Genomic DNA, 17,538 nt, shown 5'->3' with positions numbered 1-17,538 from the left:
CAGCCTCGGGCTGAACGAGAAGACACCGCCCCGACACCATCCGCGCGTGCGCACACGCCGGCAGCCCCCCCTCCCTAGAGCCACAAAGGCTCCGCCCCCGCGCGCTCACGCACGCGCACTTCTCGGGAGGCCCCGCCTCCCGGCTGCCCCGGCGGCCCTTCCGCCAGCCCGGCGCCAGGGCTTGTGGGCGGAGCTTGCGGGCCGAGACGGGCGGGGGCGGCGGGGTAACCCGGAGGAGGGCGGGGCTTGTGGGCCTCGGCGGGCGGGGCTTGCGGGCTGAGTTCGGAGGGCCGGGCCCGCGGGCTCCGCGGCCGAGCTGGGCTTCTGGCGCTGGCGGTGGCGCCATGCAGGCCGACCCGACGCCGGAGCGCAGCAGCCGGGTCCTGACGCCAGATCCGGAGCCGGGGCCGGGCTCAGAGTCGATCCTCGACCCTGAGCAGGATGCGCGGGCGGCTCTGGCCGAGTTCGCGACGCTGCACGGCCCGGCGCTGCGTGCGTCGGGAGTCCCAGAGCGGTACTGGGGCCGCCTCCTGCACAAGCTGGAGCACGAGGTGCGGGTTGGGGCGCCGCGCGGGGAGGCCCGGGGTGCAGAGCGGGCCCGGGGCGCCCCCGGGAAAGTCTGGGTGCGGGCTCTCGCGGCGCGCACGCAGCGTCCCGAGCGCGCCGCCGGGGTGGGTGGCTCTGGACTTTTCTACCTGGGAGGGTGTGGTCAGCGGGCCGGCTCCGGGCCGAGAACCGCTCGGGTGGGGCGGCCAGGGTCCCCCCCCGCGGAGGACACGAGAGGTTGGGGGAGCGCGCCGGGGGAAGTTGGCGGCGTGGAGATGGGAGGGAAGGCGCGTTCCCGGGCGGGCTTGGGTGAGACGCGCACGGGGAGAGTCGGGGGCCGGCGTGGATGGACGACGCAGGAGATGCACGGATCCGGAGATTTGAGCATGGCTTGATGCCCAAACGCCTTAAACTTTCACTTCCGTGGCGGTTTGGGGCCTAAGAGCGGCGGCCGGACCCTCTACCTGTGGCCCCGGTCTTGCCAACACTGCGGCGAGAACTGGAACTAAAATGAACTTTGGCTTCCGTTGTGCGTGCCAGGCCCTGGGCTGCGTCCTCCACAATCCGAGCCCAAAGCAGCCCTGTGAGGATTAGGATCCATCACCCCTTTCCTGCAGTTGAGAAGACTGAGGCTCGGAGAGAGGAAGTGACCCTCCTAAGGTCTGTCCGACCTCAGAACTAGAAGCTTTCTTCATAGAATTCTTTCGTGTTCCTTCATTTGATTTGAGCCCCAGGTCACCGTCATCTTGCTGATTAAGGAAAACTGAGGCTGTGGGAGGCAGAGACGGCATCTAAACAAAAATGAAAAGAGCTCGGAGACTACCCTGGCAGTCCGGACTCCACGCTTCCAGTGCAGGGGGCAGGGGTTCAATCCCACATGCGCCATGGCACGACCGAAAAGTTTAAAAAAAAATTATTTTTTAAGAGCCCGGATGCTTCGAGGGTCTCCGTTGTAGGGACAGCTCCTTTCTGCTGGCCTGTGCTCTAGCTTCTACCTCCGAAGGGTCTCTCCAGGGTCCTAGCTGAGGGGTCAGCCCTGGGTTTTGGTGGTTTGCCCAGATGCTGAAGCCAGAGCACATTCACGGGCCCCTGTTGGGACCTTCTGAGCTGGAGCCAGGCCCTTTCCGGGCTGCTTCCTGGGTCAAGACAGACTGAGCCCTGCAAGTGGTGAATTGGGACCCCAGAGGCAGCTGGGTGAACCCCACCCTCTCAGCACTCTGGACTTCTGACATGGGGAAGGGGGGTTGGACCAAGTACCTTCCTGTTCAAAACAAGGGTAGGTGCTATAAAAAAGATACAGTGTTATTGGCACCTGCCTTTTGTAACAGTGAATTTCTTTCCCCCTCAAGCCCGCCCTCCATTTGCCAGCATTTCCCACGCACTTGCCCTAGTCCCACGCCTCTGCTGTGCAGGAGGGGACCGCAGCAGCTTGTAAGGATAAAATGGTCTTCTGGTGCTGGGTGAATGGATCACGAGGTGGAAACACCCCAGCCCTGGCCCTGCCAGCCTCCGTGGGCAGTGAAGTCGCTCGTGCAAGTCACTTGCCCATCTTGAGTCCAAGTCCAGGAGACATGGCCCGAGCTCCCAGGGTCTTGGTGGAGTCTGGGTGCAGAGGTGTGCCCGGCATGTAGTCACTGAAGTGTAATGTCCCCTCCATCCTGGCCACCGTTGCTCTGCTCAGGGGCACCCAGTACTTTTCCATGGCCCTCCCTTGCTGGGGTGACGGGCAGACCTGTGAGTCACCACTTTGCCAGACCCAGACCTGCAGCCCTTGTTCTGACAGACGTGCTGCTGGGGGCCCAGGTGTGGGGGAGGATGTTTGCTGGCAGAACAGGCACCTGCTGACCGAGGAAGGGGGGCCCCTCCTGCCCCCCCTGGCTTGGAAACCAGGGGGAGTGTTTTGAAATCAATTTCAGCTCTTTCTGGCCGGGAACTACCCTGCTGCAAAAACCACTCCCCTCCCCTACCTCAGTAGGGACTCCTCCAGACCCTCTGTGAAGGGATGGTGGTCACAGGGATGGTATCACAGCTGGGAGAGGGCAGGCCCTACACTGCCCCCTCCCCCTTGTCAGGTTTGGGCGTGGAGGGATGGAGATTTGGGGTTCTGGGTTGGACTCCAGCCTCTGAGCTGTTCTCTTCTAAACTTCAAACCAGAGAAAGGGTTGTGGCTTCCCCCGCCTCCAGACTTTCTGGGGGGCTGGGGGTTCAAGACTCCATCCCAGAAAGTGCCCTAGCTCCCCTGGGATGCACCTGACCAGCTCCACAACCCTTCCTGCCCCAGCTATTCTGCCTGGAGTCCTCACACCACCACCTGACGACCTTCCTGGGACTTGCCTGGTGGCCCCGTGTCTTAAGACTTCGCGCTCCCAATGCAGGGGGCCCAGGTTTGATCCCTGGTCAGAGAACTAGAGCCCAGAGTCTGCAACTATAAGATTCCACATCAGAGACCTGGAGCAGCCAAATCAGTTAATCTTCTGCTTCCTTCACCACTCACTTCAGAGGACGGCGCCCCTGCAGGGGTTATCTCGGCCTCTCAGATGGCCCCTCCTGGCTCTCTGTCATCAGCTCCCAGGGCAAGGTCATACGTCACTCATCCTCACACCCCCAAGTGCCTGTCCTGCCCAGCACGTCAGCGCTGCTCGTGCCTGAATGGATGGCTGATTGCCAGCTGCCGAGATGAGTGTGTCTCCTCTTTTTAGTGGAGTCGTGGGAAGTACATTTTAGGGGCATCTGGTCTTTGTTGAGTCCCTCTGTGCGCCGTTGGATTTGATGTGTTGCTCTCAGCTCCCCCGGAAGGTGGCTGGTGTCCCTTCGCTGCTGAGAGACTAGGCTCAGAAGTGTCATGGTGGCAAGTGCTTACAGAGTAGCTTTTATGCTCTGTGTGTGTGTGAATCATCTAACCCTCCCAACAAGTCACAGGTAGATCCTAATATTCCCATTGTATGGATGGGGAAACTGAGGCATGGAATGGCTCAGTGACCTGCCGACTTGTGGCAGACACAGGGTCTTGAGTGTGGCCGTGTGGAGACCAACTGGCTTGTCCCCTTCACCAAGCTTGTGGTTGCCAGGGAAACAAGGAAACCCAGACCCTTTCCTTTTGTCCCATTCTGGCCCAGGGCCCCAGGAGACCAGCACCAGGCCCTGCTTGGTGCAGACCTGGGTGGCTGTGGCTGCAGGGCGCTCTTGAGCACCCCCCACCCCCTCGCCCCTGTTTCCTTCCGAATCTCCTCCGCTGCCCTGGCGTTGGGTTGGTAGTTCTGGTGAGAACAAAGCTGAGCTGAAGTCCCTGGCCCGCCACGATCCTGCCTCTTCCAGGCATTGTGAGCAGAGCCGCCCCCTCCACCTTCTGGGCTGCATTTTCCCTGTGAAGCAGGAGCCCAGACTGGCTGCCACTGAGAGGTGTACGCGGGCGGTCCCTCCCCCAGGCGTGGGTCCCACAGGCTGGGGCACCCTGATAACGGTGCCCGTGTTGGCGGGGGAGGTGAGGACCTTGTTCCCACTGATTGGGAACCTGTCTCCTGGGTGTAAGATGGGCAGCTGGACAGTAAAGAGGCCCTGTCCTCCTCGGGGCTCAGTTCATCCCAGAGGCCAGGGTGTGGCGGAAGGAACGGGGCAGGAACGGGGTGTCCTGCCAATGCCCCCCTGCCTCTGGCCCCCAGGTTTTCGATGCTGGGGAGATGTTCGGGATCATGCAGGTGGAGGAAGCCGAAGAGGAGGAGAGTGAGGATGAGGCGGCCCAGGAAGCGCGCAAGAAGCCCAACCCCGGCGGCGAGCTCTGCTACAAGGTCATCGTGACCAATGAGAACGGGCTCCAGGCGGCCGACCCCAACAGGTAAGGAGCCGAGGGCGGGACCCTCTCATCCACGCCTCGGCTCCCTCTTGAAGGATGTCACCCCGGCCGTCGCCCCCAGGAGAAGCAGTTCCTGCGGGCGCTCTTGCTCCTCCAGGCCAGGCCACTGGCCACTTAAGCCGGCCTGAGACGAGGTGCATGGCGGCTGCTGTGTTTCCAGCTGGACTTCAGGGCCCAATCGGCCCTGACACCGATGATGTTCCTGTGTTTGCCGTGTTTCGTACCGTCTGCAGAGCGGCCTCCCCCCAGGTGCCTCTTAACCTGTCCCAGGGGTCCCAATGACCACATGTGGCGAGGTCCCATCTTGCTAGTGAGGACCCCGTGGGAACGGGCTCACCCAGGATCGCACAGCTGGTCACAGGTGTGGGTGTCATCCCAGGGCCGTCTTAACTCGTGAGCCTGGGCTTTTCCAGGGACCCAGCCCCCGGGCCTCCCCACTGTTCCTGCTGAATCTGGTCTCTGTGTAGGAGCCCTGAACTTCACATCAGTGAATGTGAGCAGCGTGGCCTGGTTGATTCCTCGAGTTGGGACTCGGGGTTGAGGGGGCAGAGGTGAGCCTGGGCCTTGCACGGGGCCCCAGGGTAGAAAGGCCAGGACTAGGACTGGAGCCCAGGATTCCTGCCTTCCAGGGGCCAGAGGGACTGTCCTCAGGCAGGACAGGCGTAACTTTGTTGAAACCCCGGGCAGGGTGGTGGGGGAGGAACTCGCCAGCCCCTGCGGGCCCCTGGGCGTCTGTGTCCGTAGCTCTTCCTGCTTTCCCAGCTCCTTCACCGGCCCCTGGTAGGGTGGGAGGGGCCACACGTGTAATTAGAGCAGCCAGGCACCACCACCCACATGTTCTCTGACTCAGAAACTCATTAAGTTCAGTACAGCAGACCTGTGCCTGTGCCCACTCCGTTCCCACCTGTGCCGGCCGTGGGACTCAGGCCCAGCGGCCTCCTCAAGGGGCTCCCTGCCTCCCTGCCCCCTCCACTCACACTAGCAGGCAGGTCTGGGGACGGATGGGCATGGTGTCGAGGTTGGGAGCATGGCTCCGGGCCCTGTCTGCCCTCGGACCTTTGTGAGTCTCCCCCAGTGGTCAGGCTCAGCCTCCGTCCGCTCCCGCACCCACCGTGCCCGGCAGCCCCTGTGTGTGTCTGCCTGGGTCACCCCCAGGTGCTCCTGGCTCCGTGCACAAGGGCAGAAGTAAGTCTTCGTTTGTTTCAGGATGTGCTAACAGAAAGTGTGAGTGCAGCGAGCTGGCCCCCGCCTGCAGGACTGGAGTGTTCGCTGTTCCTTTTGCTTTAGTGGGGTGGGGAGACCAGAGCTGCTTCTCCAGCAGGCAGAACCCTGTGCACTGGGGAGTCAACGTCCAGCTAGGCTGGGGTGGTATCGGGCAGCCTGACTGGTGGGCTGGGGGCAGGCAGGGCCTCGGGCCTACAGGGGAACTCCTCGCCCTCCAACGAGGTGGTGTGGGAGCCACGTAGCCGGCCCAGGAGACTCGACTGGGTGGGCTTCCTGTCTGGACACATGAGGACTTGAAGCCTCTTCCGCACAAGGCCTTGGCACCCTCTGAACAATGCCCAGAGGTCCCGGGTGAGTGCAAGCGAGTGAACTCTGAGTGGGGCTTCTTTGCGCATTGGCCTCCAGGTAGCAAGGTGGGGGGCATGGGCCCACTTTCTAGCAGCTCAGAATCCAGCCAAGGACACTTCATGTTCACCGTGATCACTGTAATAGTCAATCCCTCAACGCATGAGGACCCGATGGAGGCGGCCGGCTGTGTGTCTCATTTATCCTCACAGCAGCCCCATGACGGGGTGGGTAGGGATGTGTTGCCCTGTTTGAGAAACTGAAATGGGTGGGAGTTTGCCAGACTGAAACAGTGGGGGAGCCAGACCCCCACCCAGGCCCAGTGCCGGGTCCAGGCCACAGCTCCGGCCTCCTCCTTGAGGGGCTGCCCCTCCGCTGGCCCTCACCCAGACCCCTTCTTGCCTTGCCGTGTGGTAGCCTCACCCACCCCCCCGTGGCCTGTGCCCGCAGCATCTTCCTCATCGACCACGCCTGGACGTGCCGCGTGACGCACGCCCGCCAGCAGCTGCAGCAGGTGCCGGGGCTCCTGCACCGCATGGCCAACCTGATGGGCATCGAGTTCCACGGCGAGCTGCCCAGTGCCGAGGCCGTGGACCTGGTGCTAGAGGAAATGTGGAAGTTCAACCAGACCTACCAGCTGGCCCACGGGGTGAGCGGGCAGCCGGGCCCCAGGGGAGGCAGATGGGCCTGCGCGACCTTATGCTGTCGGGGCTGGCAGGAGATGGTCCCCTGACCCCGCAAGCGAGCAGACCCCCTTCTCGTGGCCAGTGGGAGCTGCCCTGGTTCCCTGCGACTTCATCATGGGCCTGTTACTCTTTGCTCTGGGCCAGCCAGTGCTGGAGACCCAGGTATCCACGTGGCCTTGGACACAGCCTTGTCCCAGACCCCTGGACGTGAGCCCAGTGACCTGGCTGTCTCTTTCCCAGTGCCTGCTGGTTCCAGCACGCTCTTAAATACCCTTAGTGATTTCTTCCTGCCTTCAGGAGTAGAGTCCAGTCCCTTCAGCATGCTCTGAGGCTTACATCACTCCCAGCACACCCCCAGACCCACCTTCACGCACCAGCCCCCTACGACTTCCAGCCTGGGAAAAGACAAAAGTAGTTTCTCGTGATCGCAGCTGTCACCTCCTCCAGGAAGCCTTCCCTGAACTCTGCATTCTCCCCCTGGGGCGCACACAAAACCAAGCACCCCCATGTGGCTGCTAGGCTAAGTGCCTCCTTTACACATAGCTTTACCCCACCCGTGATCACACAGCAGTCCCCTGGCCCGGCAGCCTTGTGTTCAGGGGACTGGAGGTGTGCCTGGTGGGTGTCCCAGGCCCTGAGAGTTGAGTGTAGACAGGCTGGCGGCCGGTGTTCGGGTCGTGAACACCAGGAAAGGTGCGGGGACCGGAGGACCTGTAGGTGAGGGTGGTGTGTGCTCCGCCCGCAGACGGCTGAGGAGAAGGTGCCCGTGTGGTACATCATGGACGAGTTCGGGTCGCGCATCCAGCACGCGGACGTGCCCAGCTTTGCCACCGCCCCCTTCTTCTACATGCCCCAGCAGGTGGCCTACACGCTGCTGTGGCCCCTGCGGGACCTGGACACGGGCGGTAAGTGGGGCCCCGCCACCCCCCGAGGAAGGGCCGGCCACTCTCCTGCCGCCCCGCTGACAGCCCACGTGTCCTGGTGCAGAGGAGGTGACCCGGGACTTCGCCTACGGAGAGGCCGACCCGCTGATCCGGAGGTGCATGCTGCTGCCCTGGGCCCCCACTGACCTGCTGGACCTCAGTTCATCCACGCCCGAGCCGCCCGCCGAGCACTACCAGGTGGGACCTTGGCCCTGACCCCCTGGGCCTGTTTGCCCGGTGGCTTCTGGAACCTCCTCCGCCAGGTCACCAGATATGGCCAAGCCGCAGCTGGCTGCCGTGGGAGGTAGAGAGGAGTCTGGGGGTGTCTGCGAGACAAGGGGCTCAGAGCTCGGCAAGTGAACACGAGCTGCGTGTGGCCGCACCGCTTGGCATCAGCTCAGCCCACAGCCCAGGGTCGCGATGCTGGGAACTGTCCTTCTGGAGGTGGGGGTGGAGGTGGTGGACGGCGGGGGGCATGCAATACTGCTGCTCCGAACTATGGGGTCTGGGGTGGGGGCCGTGCAGCTGGGCTGTGAATCCCGGCTCGGGACCATTCCCTTGTCTCCTGACACCTGCTCACCGGGGCTGTGAGGACACTGTTTACACATGGCACGGTATGTTTTCATGGTGCACAGTAGGCCCACAGGTGGTCATCACGAGCATTGTAGCTGCGGATGACAGTCCGTTGTCTGGGACCCACTCACAGGGCCAGGCTGGTGGGCAGTTCGTGCAGGGCCCGGCCCGTGGGGCAGGCCAGCCTAGGGAGCCAGGGTTGGTACAGCCGGGGGCAGGGCGGCAAGCGGAGCCAGTGGGAGCAGAACCAGGCAGAGCCGAGCAGGAATTAACACCCCAGCCCCTACTCCTCCTCCCCGCCTCTCATCTCCAGCCACTGCTTCTCATCCGCTCGTCCCAGTGAGAAACCGAGGGATGCATAAGCCTCTGCTTAGCACTTACGGGCGTGCTCAGCTGTAGCCCTCACAGTACGACCTCCAGTCCTGTTGTGTCGTTATGTAACGGGGGGTGAGGAAACTGATGCACAGAGAAATCAAGTAACTTGTCAAAGGCCACACGGCTGGCGGAAGAGCTGGAGTCCACACCCGGAGGGGCCTGGTGACTTGTGGGCCGAGGCTCTAGCGTTTTCGCAGCATGCTGACGTTTCTCTGCCCCGCACCAGTCCTTCAGACGCTCACCGAGGATGGTGAGAGGAGGAAACGAGCCAGTCCCGCGCTGACGAGCGGGCAGCGTGCCTGGGGTTAGCTGCCCCGTGCTTCTCTGACCGGGAGGCCTGGGCCAGCGCGCTGGGCCGCTTGGCACTTTTCCCTGTGAATTTAAGCCAGTGGTGATGGAGCCCTGTCAGAAACCCAGTGATCACCCTTCTTAATTCAGAGGTGTATTTCAGAGCCTCTAGAGTGCCTGCACTTAGTAGGTGCTTATTAAACACTTGAATGAGTGCGTGAACGCAGAGGCGTGGTTGACGAGTGGCTTAGAGACAAAGACTTCCTGGTCTTGAGGTTGTTCAAGGAACGTGAATTGAAATCAGTAATTTGGGGGGGTTTAGGGGGAATGCCCCCCACTGGCCCAAGAAGAGGAGAAGAGTTCAGACACCGGTTTTCTTAAACATCCTGGTGATTTTTGACCCATTTGGGTCAGGCCTGTGCTCTGGGCCCTGGGGTTGCCTGTATTAGTCAGCTAGTGCCAGATAACAGTTTGTTCCGAAACATAGCTGCTCAGAGCCGCAGACGTTTGCTTTGTCTTGCTTTCTGTGGAAAGGAGCTAAGCCCAGCCAGCTTAGCTGGGCGTTTCTGGCCCTGGCTCGCTCGTGAGCACAGTCAGGCTGTCATCTGAGGCTTGGTCGGGCTGAGGACCAGCCCCCACGGGGCACACTCAGGCCTGGGAAGGCGGCGCTGGCTGTGGCTGGGGGGCCTCTTGAGTGTCCTTGGGACATGGAGGCTGACACTCTGGGAGGAAGTGACCGGAGGGGAGATGGGAGGAGGCCACAGGTCCTTTCACGAGTTTGCAGACTCCGCTTCTTCCCATGGGTTATAAACACATCATTCAGCCCAGCCAGCGCTCAAGGGGAGATGCGTTATTAACTCTGCCTTTTGAAAGGAATGTCAGAAAGTATGTGAACAGGTTTTAAACCACCACGCCGCTTAACCCTCAGAGCAGCCCCTTCCCGGGACAGGCCCAGCATCTTCTGGGCAGCCTGTGACTTGGAAGAGGCGTTTAGAAGCGACGAGAAGGTTGAGAGCAGTGTCTACACTGTTCTTTTGACACCAAACAGGCTGTTCAGGACCTGAGGGACCTCGAGCCCCAGAATTCTGGGGCAGGAGTGATCAGAGGGCTCCAGGCACCCCAGCACCGAGAAGGGCTCTACCTGAGCCCAGGTGTGCCCCCCAGGGTCACAGAAGCCTGGTGTGCGGGGGGAGGAGGCCTGTGCTCACTTGCTCCCTTTCTTGAAGCTCTCTTTCTACCTCCAGTGTTTCCTTTCTAGGCCATACTGGAGGAGAACAAGGAGAAGCTGCCCCTGGCCATCAGCCCTGCAGGGTACCCCTGCGACCACGTCTTCAAGTGCGTAGCCCGCCCGCACCCCCGGACTATGACGAGACTTCTCCTCGCTGCCTTTCCTCGCGCACTCCCCAGACTCCTGGGACATCCCCCATGCAGGCTGCCGCCTCCGGGCAGCACAGCACTGACAGGACCTCCAGGGATAGGGTCTCAGGGTCACAGAGGGATGCCCGAGAAGGGAGGGTGAGCCGGGAGCCAGCCCGTGCTGGGCACCCAGACCGCCAGGAAGGGTCACTCCCAGCTGTCTGCAGCTGTGGACTGGCAGCTTCCGTCAGGCCAGGTAGGCCTGCGAGCCCAGGGTGAAAGCAGACGGTCCATTTTACAGGCGAGGAAGTGGAGGTGCAGGGGGATGCCCCCACGGATAACAGAGCCACCTTGGGGCAGCTTGGCCTCCGTCTCCAGGGGGTCCCCTCCGTCTGGCTGCCCAAACCTCCTCACTCTGTCCCTTCCCCCCAGGCCCTGGGGGTTTCCTCCCGTCTGGCTGTCCTCCCCTTCCCCGAGGCCACCGCCCAACACCCCTCCGCTTCCTCTGGTCGGAGGCTGCACCGAGGCCCCACAGCCTCATCCCCAGCCATGACTGGCCATGAGCTAGATGCCTCGTGCTGGCTGTGCCTCTCCCCCCGCGCCTGGATCACTGTCCAGGTGGGGTCCTGTCTCCCTCCCGCCTTCACTCGCAGCCCCGTCGCTTTCACAGTGTGACCACATCTACTGCCCCTGGCAGACACGCACCCAGGCCTCCGCATCCTCTCCCCTGCCCAGGGCCAGGGCTGGTGCCAGTGTGGAATGAGACCCAGGGGCGCCAGCTCGCTTCTCTGAGGGCAGCCCTCTAAGTGTGTCTGCCCACCCTGTTTGCATGTGGGAGGAACAAGCCCGGGTCAGGGAAACACTGGGGTTGTCCTGTTTCATGCTCAGGATGAGCACGAGGCGGCGGGCCCTGGGGTCCCGTCTCACAAGTGGGGGATGCGGGGTTGCCAGGGTCTGAGGGCCCCACCGCTGGGCGGGTGTGCAGTGTGACCGCAGCCCCTCCCCCGCAGGGTCTACACGGACATCCAGCAGGTGCTCAGCCACCTCACCCACCCGCGCTTCACCTTCACCCAGAGCGAGGCGGAAGCCGATGTCCTCTACAACTTCTCGCACTTCAAGGACTACAGGTGAGCCACCTCCCAGCCCAGGGCCCAGCCCGCCCGCCCCGGAAGCCGCCGCCTCCTGACCTGCGGCGCCTGCCTGGGCCCCGCAGGAGGCTGAGCCAGGAGAGGCCCAACGTGCTGCTGAACCAGTTCCCCTGCGAGAGCCTGCTGACGGTGAAGGACTGCCTGGCCTCCGTCGCACGCCGGGCAGGCGGCCCCGAGGGCCCGGCCTGGCTGCCCCGCACCTTCAACCTGCGCACGGAGCTGCCCCAGTTCATCAGCTACTTCCAGCAGCGGGAGAGGCGGTGAGCTCCCCCGCGCGCCCCGCTAGCTGAGACCCGCCCCCACCACCAACGCCCGGCAGGCTCCTGTGGCCCCCTCTCTGACCACCCCTGTCCCCCTCTGCCTGGCCCGCCCCATGGCCGAGCGCCTGCCACGTGCCCGTTACGGGGCTCAACGGCCCTTCCACCTAGAGGGCAGCTCCCTTGGCCTCAGCCAACTGCTGGCTCCCGAAGCCCAGCCTCTGAGGTCTCCTCTGGGACCCCTCCCTCGGCCCCCTCTGCAGCCGCAGTCCTGGGGACACACAGCCTAGCCAACTCCTCTGCTCCCAGGGGCGAGGACAACCACTGGATCTGCAAGCCCTGGAACCTGGCCCGCAGCCTGGACACCCACATCACCAAGAACCTGCACAGCATTGTCCGGCACCGCGAGAGCTCCCCCAAGGTGGGGCCTTGGGGCGCTGGGAGGTTGGGGGGAGGCCTGCTCTCAAGGGCGGGTCCTGGTGGCAGCGTCGTTGCTCAGCTGGGAGGAGTCGCTGCTCGCTGCCCTTGCCATCAGGGAGGGGGCCCCCCCAGGGACCACCCACAGGAGGGAGGTGGCCGGGCCAGGGAGCCCCTCAGGGCCCTGGATGGAGTGCTGTAGTGACGGGGGGCCAGCAGTGGGGGAGGTGAAGGACACAGGTTCTGCTCCTGGACAGACAGAGGCCTGAGAGAGACAAGTCACCAGATGACCGCTAGGGAGGTTGCCAGCCCTGGGATGGGGAGCCGGTGGACTTCGGCTGAGAATTTGTTTCCAGTTTTCAAAGCCTAAAAATCCATGGTATCTTTTCTCTCAACTAATAATGAAGAGAAAGAGCTTGTTGCAGTTTAGACACAGGTGTGAAAAGACAGGGAGACGCAGAGTGCGGGGGGCAGATACCAAGTCGGGGGCCCTTGAGCCCGGGGTTGCGGGGAGGTAGGCTCGAGAGCGAGTCCGCTTCTGCAGGCGTGACCGCGCTCGGGTGTCCCTGGGCGCAAGCTGCAGCCAGGAGGCCGGGCCGCTCCATCCTGGCCGCGGCGAGAGGAGCACCCGCGAGCCTGCTTCCGTCCTCAGGTTGTGTCCAAGTACATCGAAAGTCCCGTCTTGTTCCTCCGGGAAGACGTGGGGAGGGTCAAGTTCGACATCCGCTACATCCTGCTGCTGCGGTCGGTTAAGCCCCTGAGGTTGTTCGTCTACGACGTGTTCTGGCTGCGGTTCTCCAACCGGTAATGAAGGCTGGGTGGCAGGTGGGTGGCTGGGCCGGGGATTGGGGGGAGCTGGGCTGGGGATTGGGGGGGTGCCTCTTTCACTCTGGATGAGAACGCCCGGACCGGGGCTCCTTCTCCAGCAGGTACCCCACTGAGCCCGTTTCTGGTAACCGGCAGTAACCCTCCCCAAGTCAACCCCCCTCGTGTGACAGGCCCCCACCCCTGCACACCCTGTCGATGTTGAGGGACTTGCAGGGGTCTAGTGGTGAGCCCACAGGGGCCGTGGGACCACCCCGCCCGCTCTTACCAGGGGCAGAACAGATGCTTGGCTAGGGGGCTCTGAGCGCCTGCCTGCCTACCCCGCTGGGACCGGCCGCGCTCAGGACCGACTTGAGTGTCCGTCTGCTTGTCCTGCAGGCCCTTTGCCCTCAACGACCTGGACGACTACGAGAAGCATTTCACTGTCATGAACTATGACCCGGAAGTGGTGCTGAAGCAGGTGAGCCCTGGCGGGGCCTGGGGAGCCGGGTCCCTGTGGAGGCTGATGCAGACGGGACCCCACGCCTGTCAGCATGTCTTCCGGGCCGGCTGTGTACTGGTCCGGGGAGCTGCCCTCTGGGACCTGCGGCTCCTCCCACCACTGCCCCCAGCGCTCGGAGGGGCACACGACGCTCAGCTTAGGTCGAGATAAGTTCCCTGGTTCGTGTTGCACGGCCCCCAGGGCGGGTGGCTGCTGCTGGCCTATGACCCCGCCTGGACCCTCTGTCTTCCCCGGGCTGCCTGGGTGCCTCGAGCAACAGGACATGGGGGCAAAGCTTCTTTGAGATGAGGGCATCAACCCCCAGCTGGCCTGCGGAGCACCTGGGGTCAGTGAGGGAGGCTGCACCGGGCAGAGGAGGGCCCAGCTCCCGGTGGAGGAAGAGAGCCCGGAGGCGTGTTGGTCCTGACTGTTCAGGGCAGACAGGAGGTAGGGCACAGCCGCTGTCCGCCCTGCCCCGTACCGCCCTGCCGTGGCCCTGTGGCCCCCACTTCCAGAAAGCAGCTGCTCCTGAGCATGGGGCTATTACTTCCCAGGCACATGGTGATGTGTTAGTAAACTGAACTCTGTGTATGTGTATGAGTCACTTCGTTGTGTCCCACGCTTTGTGACACACTCCCCCTCCCGCCCCCACCAGTCTCTCCATGGAATTCTCGAGGCGAGAATACTGGAGTGGGTTGCCACGATCCAGGGATCAAACCCAGGTCTCCTGTATCACAGGCAGATTCTTTACATTCTGAGCCACCAGGGAAGCCCTGAGCTGTGCTCAACACTCGCTGTTCTGTGTGTGTGATATCCTCTGGGGGGCCCTGCGCTGTCAGAGGGGCCAGGCCACGTGCCCACCCAGCAGGGCTGCTGCTGCATGTCCCTCCTCTTGTCCAGTGCTGTGTTGGCAGCTGGTCCCTAGGACCCGGAGCTCTGGGATATAACTCAGGTCATTTCTGAGGCCTGAGCGCCTTCCCTCTGTGGAGCAGGCGTCATCCTGAGGGTCACATCTCCTCTGATGCCCCGCATGGGGGATGCATGTCCAGCAGGGTGTGGACGCTGGGCTTCCTTAGGGAGCCTGTCTTGGTCCTCTGTGGGAGGAACCTGAGCTGACGACCAGCGTGCTCAGGTGTGTGCTGGGTGCAGTCTTGGCCTGAGAAGCCCTTGCTGTCTCTGCAGGTATTCTGAGCCATTGCTGAGCTCAGACATGGGCCCTGCAGGGTCAGGTCCGAGTTCTGCTTCCAGTGACCATTCTGAGAGGGACATGGTGACCCGTTGGCCGGCCCTTTGGGCATTCACTGCCTCACTGGAACCTCACAGCCACCTGCAAAGCAGGGCGAGGAGTACTGTCCCATTTTATAGATGGAAACACTGAGACCTTGGGAAGTAACCGTGTCCAGAGCTCAGACCCCGTCTCCTGCCCCCGATTGTGCCGGCAGGGGTGGAGCTGGAGAGGCTATGGGCGCCTTCCGGGGCCCCAGCGAGTGTCAGCTCTGTGTGAAGGCAGGGCAGGCCAGGCCTCTCTGGTCCCTGCCCAGAGGAGACCCCGGGCGGAGTGGGACGGGCCCTGTGTCTGTTGTAGGTGCACTACAACGAGTTCATCCCAGAGTTTGAGAAGCAGTACCCAGAATTCCCCTGGAAGAGCGTCCAGGTGAGTGCTGGCCAAGCTCGAGGGGCCAGGGCTTGCCTCGTGGGCCGCGTCGGGCACGTGGGGGGCCTTCGCCTCCTCTTGGTGGTCCTGCTCCTCCGCCAGAGGGGGAGTGTACGGGCGAGACCCCCGTCCTCCCCTCTGGCCCTAGTGGGGTGTCACGAGGGCTCCTTGGGGAGGGGAGGAGCCAGGCAGCGTCTTCAGGACCACCCTTGGAACAGACACGGGCTCTGTGCATCCCAGGAATCGCACACTTGGGGGGATACACGCTGGTCCCCCCATCCTGCCATGACAGCTCTGAGGTGGGGGTACACAGGTCTGCAGGGAGTGGGTACCAGGTGAGAGGGCAGTGAGAGTCAGGCAGAGGTGGCTGCAGCCGCGTCGTGAAGGACGTCGGAGGAGGTGACGTGGCCGCTTGGAGACCAGGGCTCAGGAAGGGCTGCTCTGAGGGGCTGGTCCCAGCGTCAGCCTGCAGGCCCCCTGACCCTGTCTCCCCCTCCCCCGGCCCCCAGGCTGAAATCTTCCAGGCCTTCACGGAGCTGTTCCAGGTGGCGTGTGCCAGGCCGCCCCCGCTGGGCCTCTGCGACTACCCCTCATCCCGGGCCGTGTACGCGGTTGACCTCATGTTGAAGTGGGACAGTCGTCCCGATGGTGAGGGGGCTCCCCAACCCCACCCCCATTTACCCAGAGCTGATCCTCCAGCCGCCACGCCAGCCCCCCAGGGACAGAGAGAGGGTGCTGTTGCCTCGGCCTGGTCCACGCTATCCTGTGTCCCTTTTCTCTGATTAGCCTGGAGACCTGGATCAGAGGAGGCCCACCCTGAGGGTCTGCAGCCTGCAGGGTGGAGCACAAGGAGGAAAGGGAAGCGGGTGGCCGTGGTGTCAGGAGGGCTCACGAGGAAAGGCGCCCTGCATGCGAGGAGAGGGGCCCAGGGTCCCACTGAACTAGGCATCTGAGCGGGCTGTGGTGGCTCGTGGCACTCCCGGGGTTGGAGGCAGCCCCGGCCTTCCCCCTGCCAGAGCAGGCTTCAGGCCAGGCCCCCCGGAGAAGCCTCGCGGCCCCCAGCACCCCCGTCCCAGGCCCCCGCTCCTCGGAGTAAGACAGCCCGTGCTCCTGTGCCATCAGGGGAGCGGGTGATGCAGCCGCAGATCCTGGAGGTGAACTTCAACCCGGACTGTGAGCGGGCCTGCAGGTACCACCCGAGCTTCTTCAACGACGTCTTCAGCACCTTGTTCCTGGACGAGCCCGACGGCTGCCCTGTCACCCGCCTCCTCTAGGCACCGCTGGCCCTCCTGCGAGTGCTTGTGGGCAGATTCCAGCCTCAGTTCTCGGAGCTGCTTCTGCAAAGTGTCCCCCCACACCCCCCGCGAGCCATCGTCCCAGCCTCCCACCCTGGGGCTCGGGGGCCCCCCTCCGCTCGGTCAGGCCCCAGCCCACATGCCCCTTTCCAGCGTCTGTGCAGTGGTCAGTATCAGCTCAGCCAAGGGCTTTATCCGAGAGAGCTTGGTCCCTGGGGTGCTGTGCTTCCAGAGGTGTTTGTGAAAGGGGTTCCAGGGAGCACGACAAGGTGTCCTCAAGAAGGAGGTCCCCAGGAACACTCGTGGGAACCCAGATGCTAACAGGAGACTGGCTGTTACCACGCTCCACCCCAGACCCTGGGACAGTCGTCCCCAGATCACACCCCAGGGAGCTGGCTTCTCAGAGCCAAACTTCTCGCCCCCAGAGTCGAACCTTCACCAGCAAAACCTCCCTTGAGGCTCCAGGGCGGGAGCCCACTGCCCTCGGCTGCTGTTGCCATTCCATCCGGGCCCATGGACAGGCCGAAGTGTGGTGCCAGATCCTCCCAGCCCACTGGGCCCCACAGGGGTCCTCCTCTCATCTGAGGTTGGCTGGGACACTCTGGTGAGGGGGCTCGGGGACAGGCGGACAGCAGATACCAGGCGGTGGATGGCTGAGAAAGACAATTCCAGGGAGAACTTGGTGGTTCGGTCAGAGGCTGCCTTCCACCAGTGAGTCAAAAAGTGGGATTTTTGTTACTTTTTCATTTATGGGAAGAAAACGCAGAATTCTTGTTCTTCATTATGTTTCTGGAATTTTGAGTCCATTTGCAGCATAGTTTGTATAGCCACTGTGTACCCAGGCCCAGCTCACCAGACGGTGGGTCCGACTTCTGTAGGGGAGCTGCCTGCAGAGCTTTCACTCGGGCGCCCGTGTGCGTGTGTGTTGAGGTGGGGCGGTGCTTGTTTCACTCTGAAGCCAAGAGTGATCCTTGTAGCAGAACTGGACTTGACTGTGCCGCCCACCTGTGTGTGCCGGGGCGTGTCTGTCCATCCTGTCTGTTACCCGCAAGTTCAGCCTGTGTTCCGGGGAAGCACCCCTCCCTCCAGCCAAGCAGAGGTTGGAGGGCAGGATGCCTCGTCTCTGGTCTTCCCCACAGAGAGCTGCCGTGTCCTGTCTGCTCTTGATTTGCAGTAAAGCCCGCCTTCTGTGCCTCCGCCTCCCTTTTCTCCTCGGGGCCCTGGAGCCACAGGCCTGCCTGGTCTGTCAGTTGTTTCCCGCTGGGTGTCGAAGAAAACCAGAGTACCAGGAGGAG

General features: G+C 62.9%; 1 protein-coding gene across 1 annotated transcript; it reads left to right on the top strand.

The window, feature by feature from the left end:
- Nucleotides 1-280: 280 nt before the first annotated feature.
- Nucleotides 281-17,435, top strand: TTLL12 (tubulin tyrosine ligase like 12). The gene is given in 14 exon segments (NM_001075510.1): nt 281-551; nt 4,206-4,378; nt 6,416-6,614; nt 7,397-7,556; nt 7,639-7,772; nt 10,069-10,145; nt 11,177-11,293; nt 11,380-11,574; nt 11,881-11,992; nt 12,641-12,792; nt 13,192-13,273; nt 14,880-14,948; nt 15,458-15,596; nt 16,071-17,435. Coding segments are annotated over 14 exon segments (1,968 nt in total). The 5' UTR covers nt 281-344; the 3' UTR covers nt 16,223-17,435.
- The last annotated feature ends 103 nt before the right edge of the window (nt 17,436-17,538 follow it).

This window comes from Bos taurus, chromosome 5 (genome assembly GCF_002263795.3).
Source record: "Bos taurus isolate L1 Dominette 01449 registration number 42190680 breed Hereford chromosome 5, ARS-UCD2.0, whole genome shotgun sequence".
Lineage (NCBI taxonomy): Eukaryota > Metazoa > Chordata > Mammalia > Artiodactyla > Bovidae > Bos > Bos taurus.
Note: the sequence above shows the minus strand (reverse complement) of the source record. Positions and strands in the feature narration are given on the sequence as shown.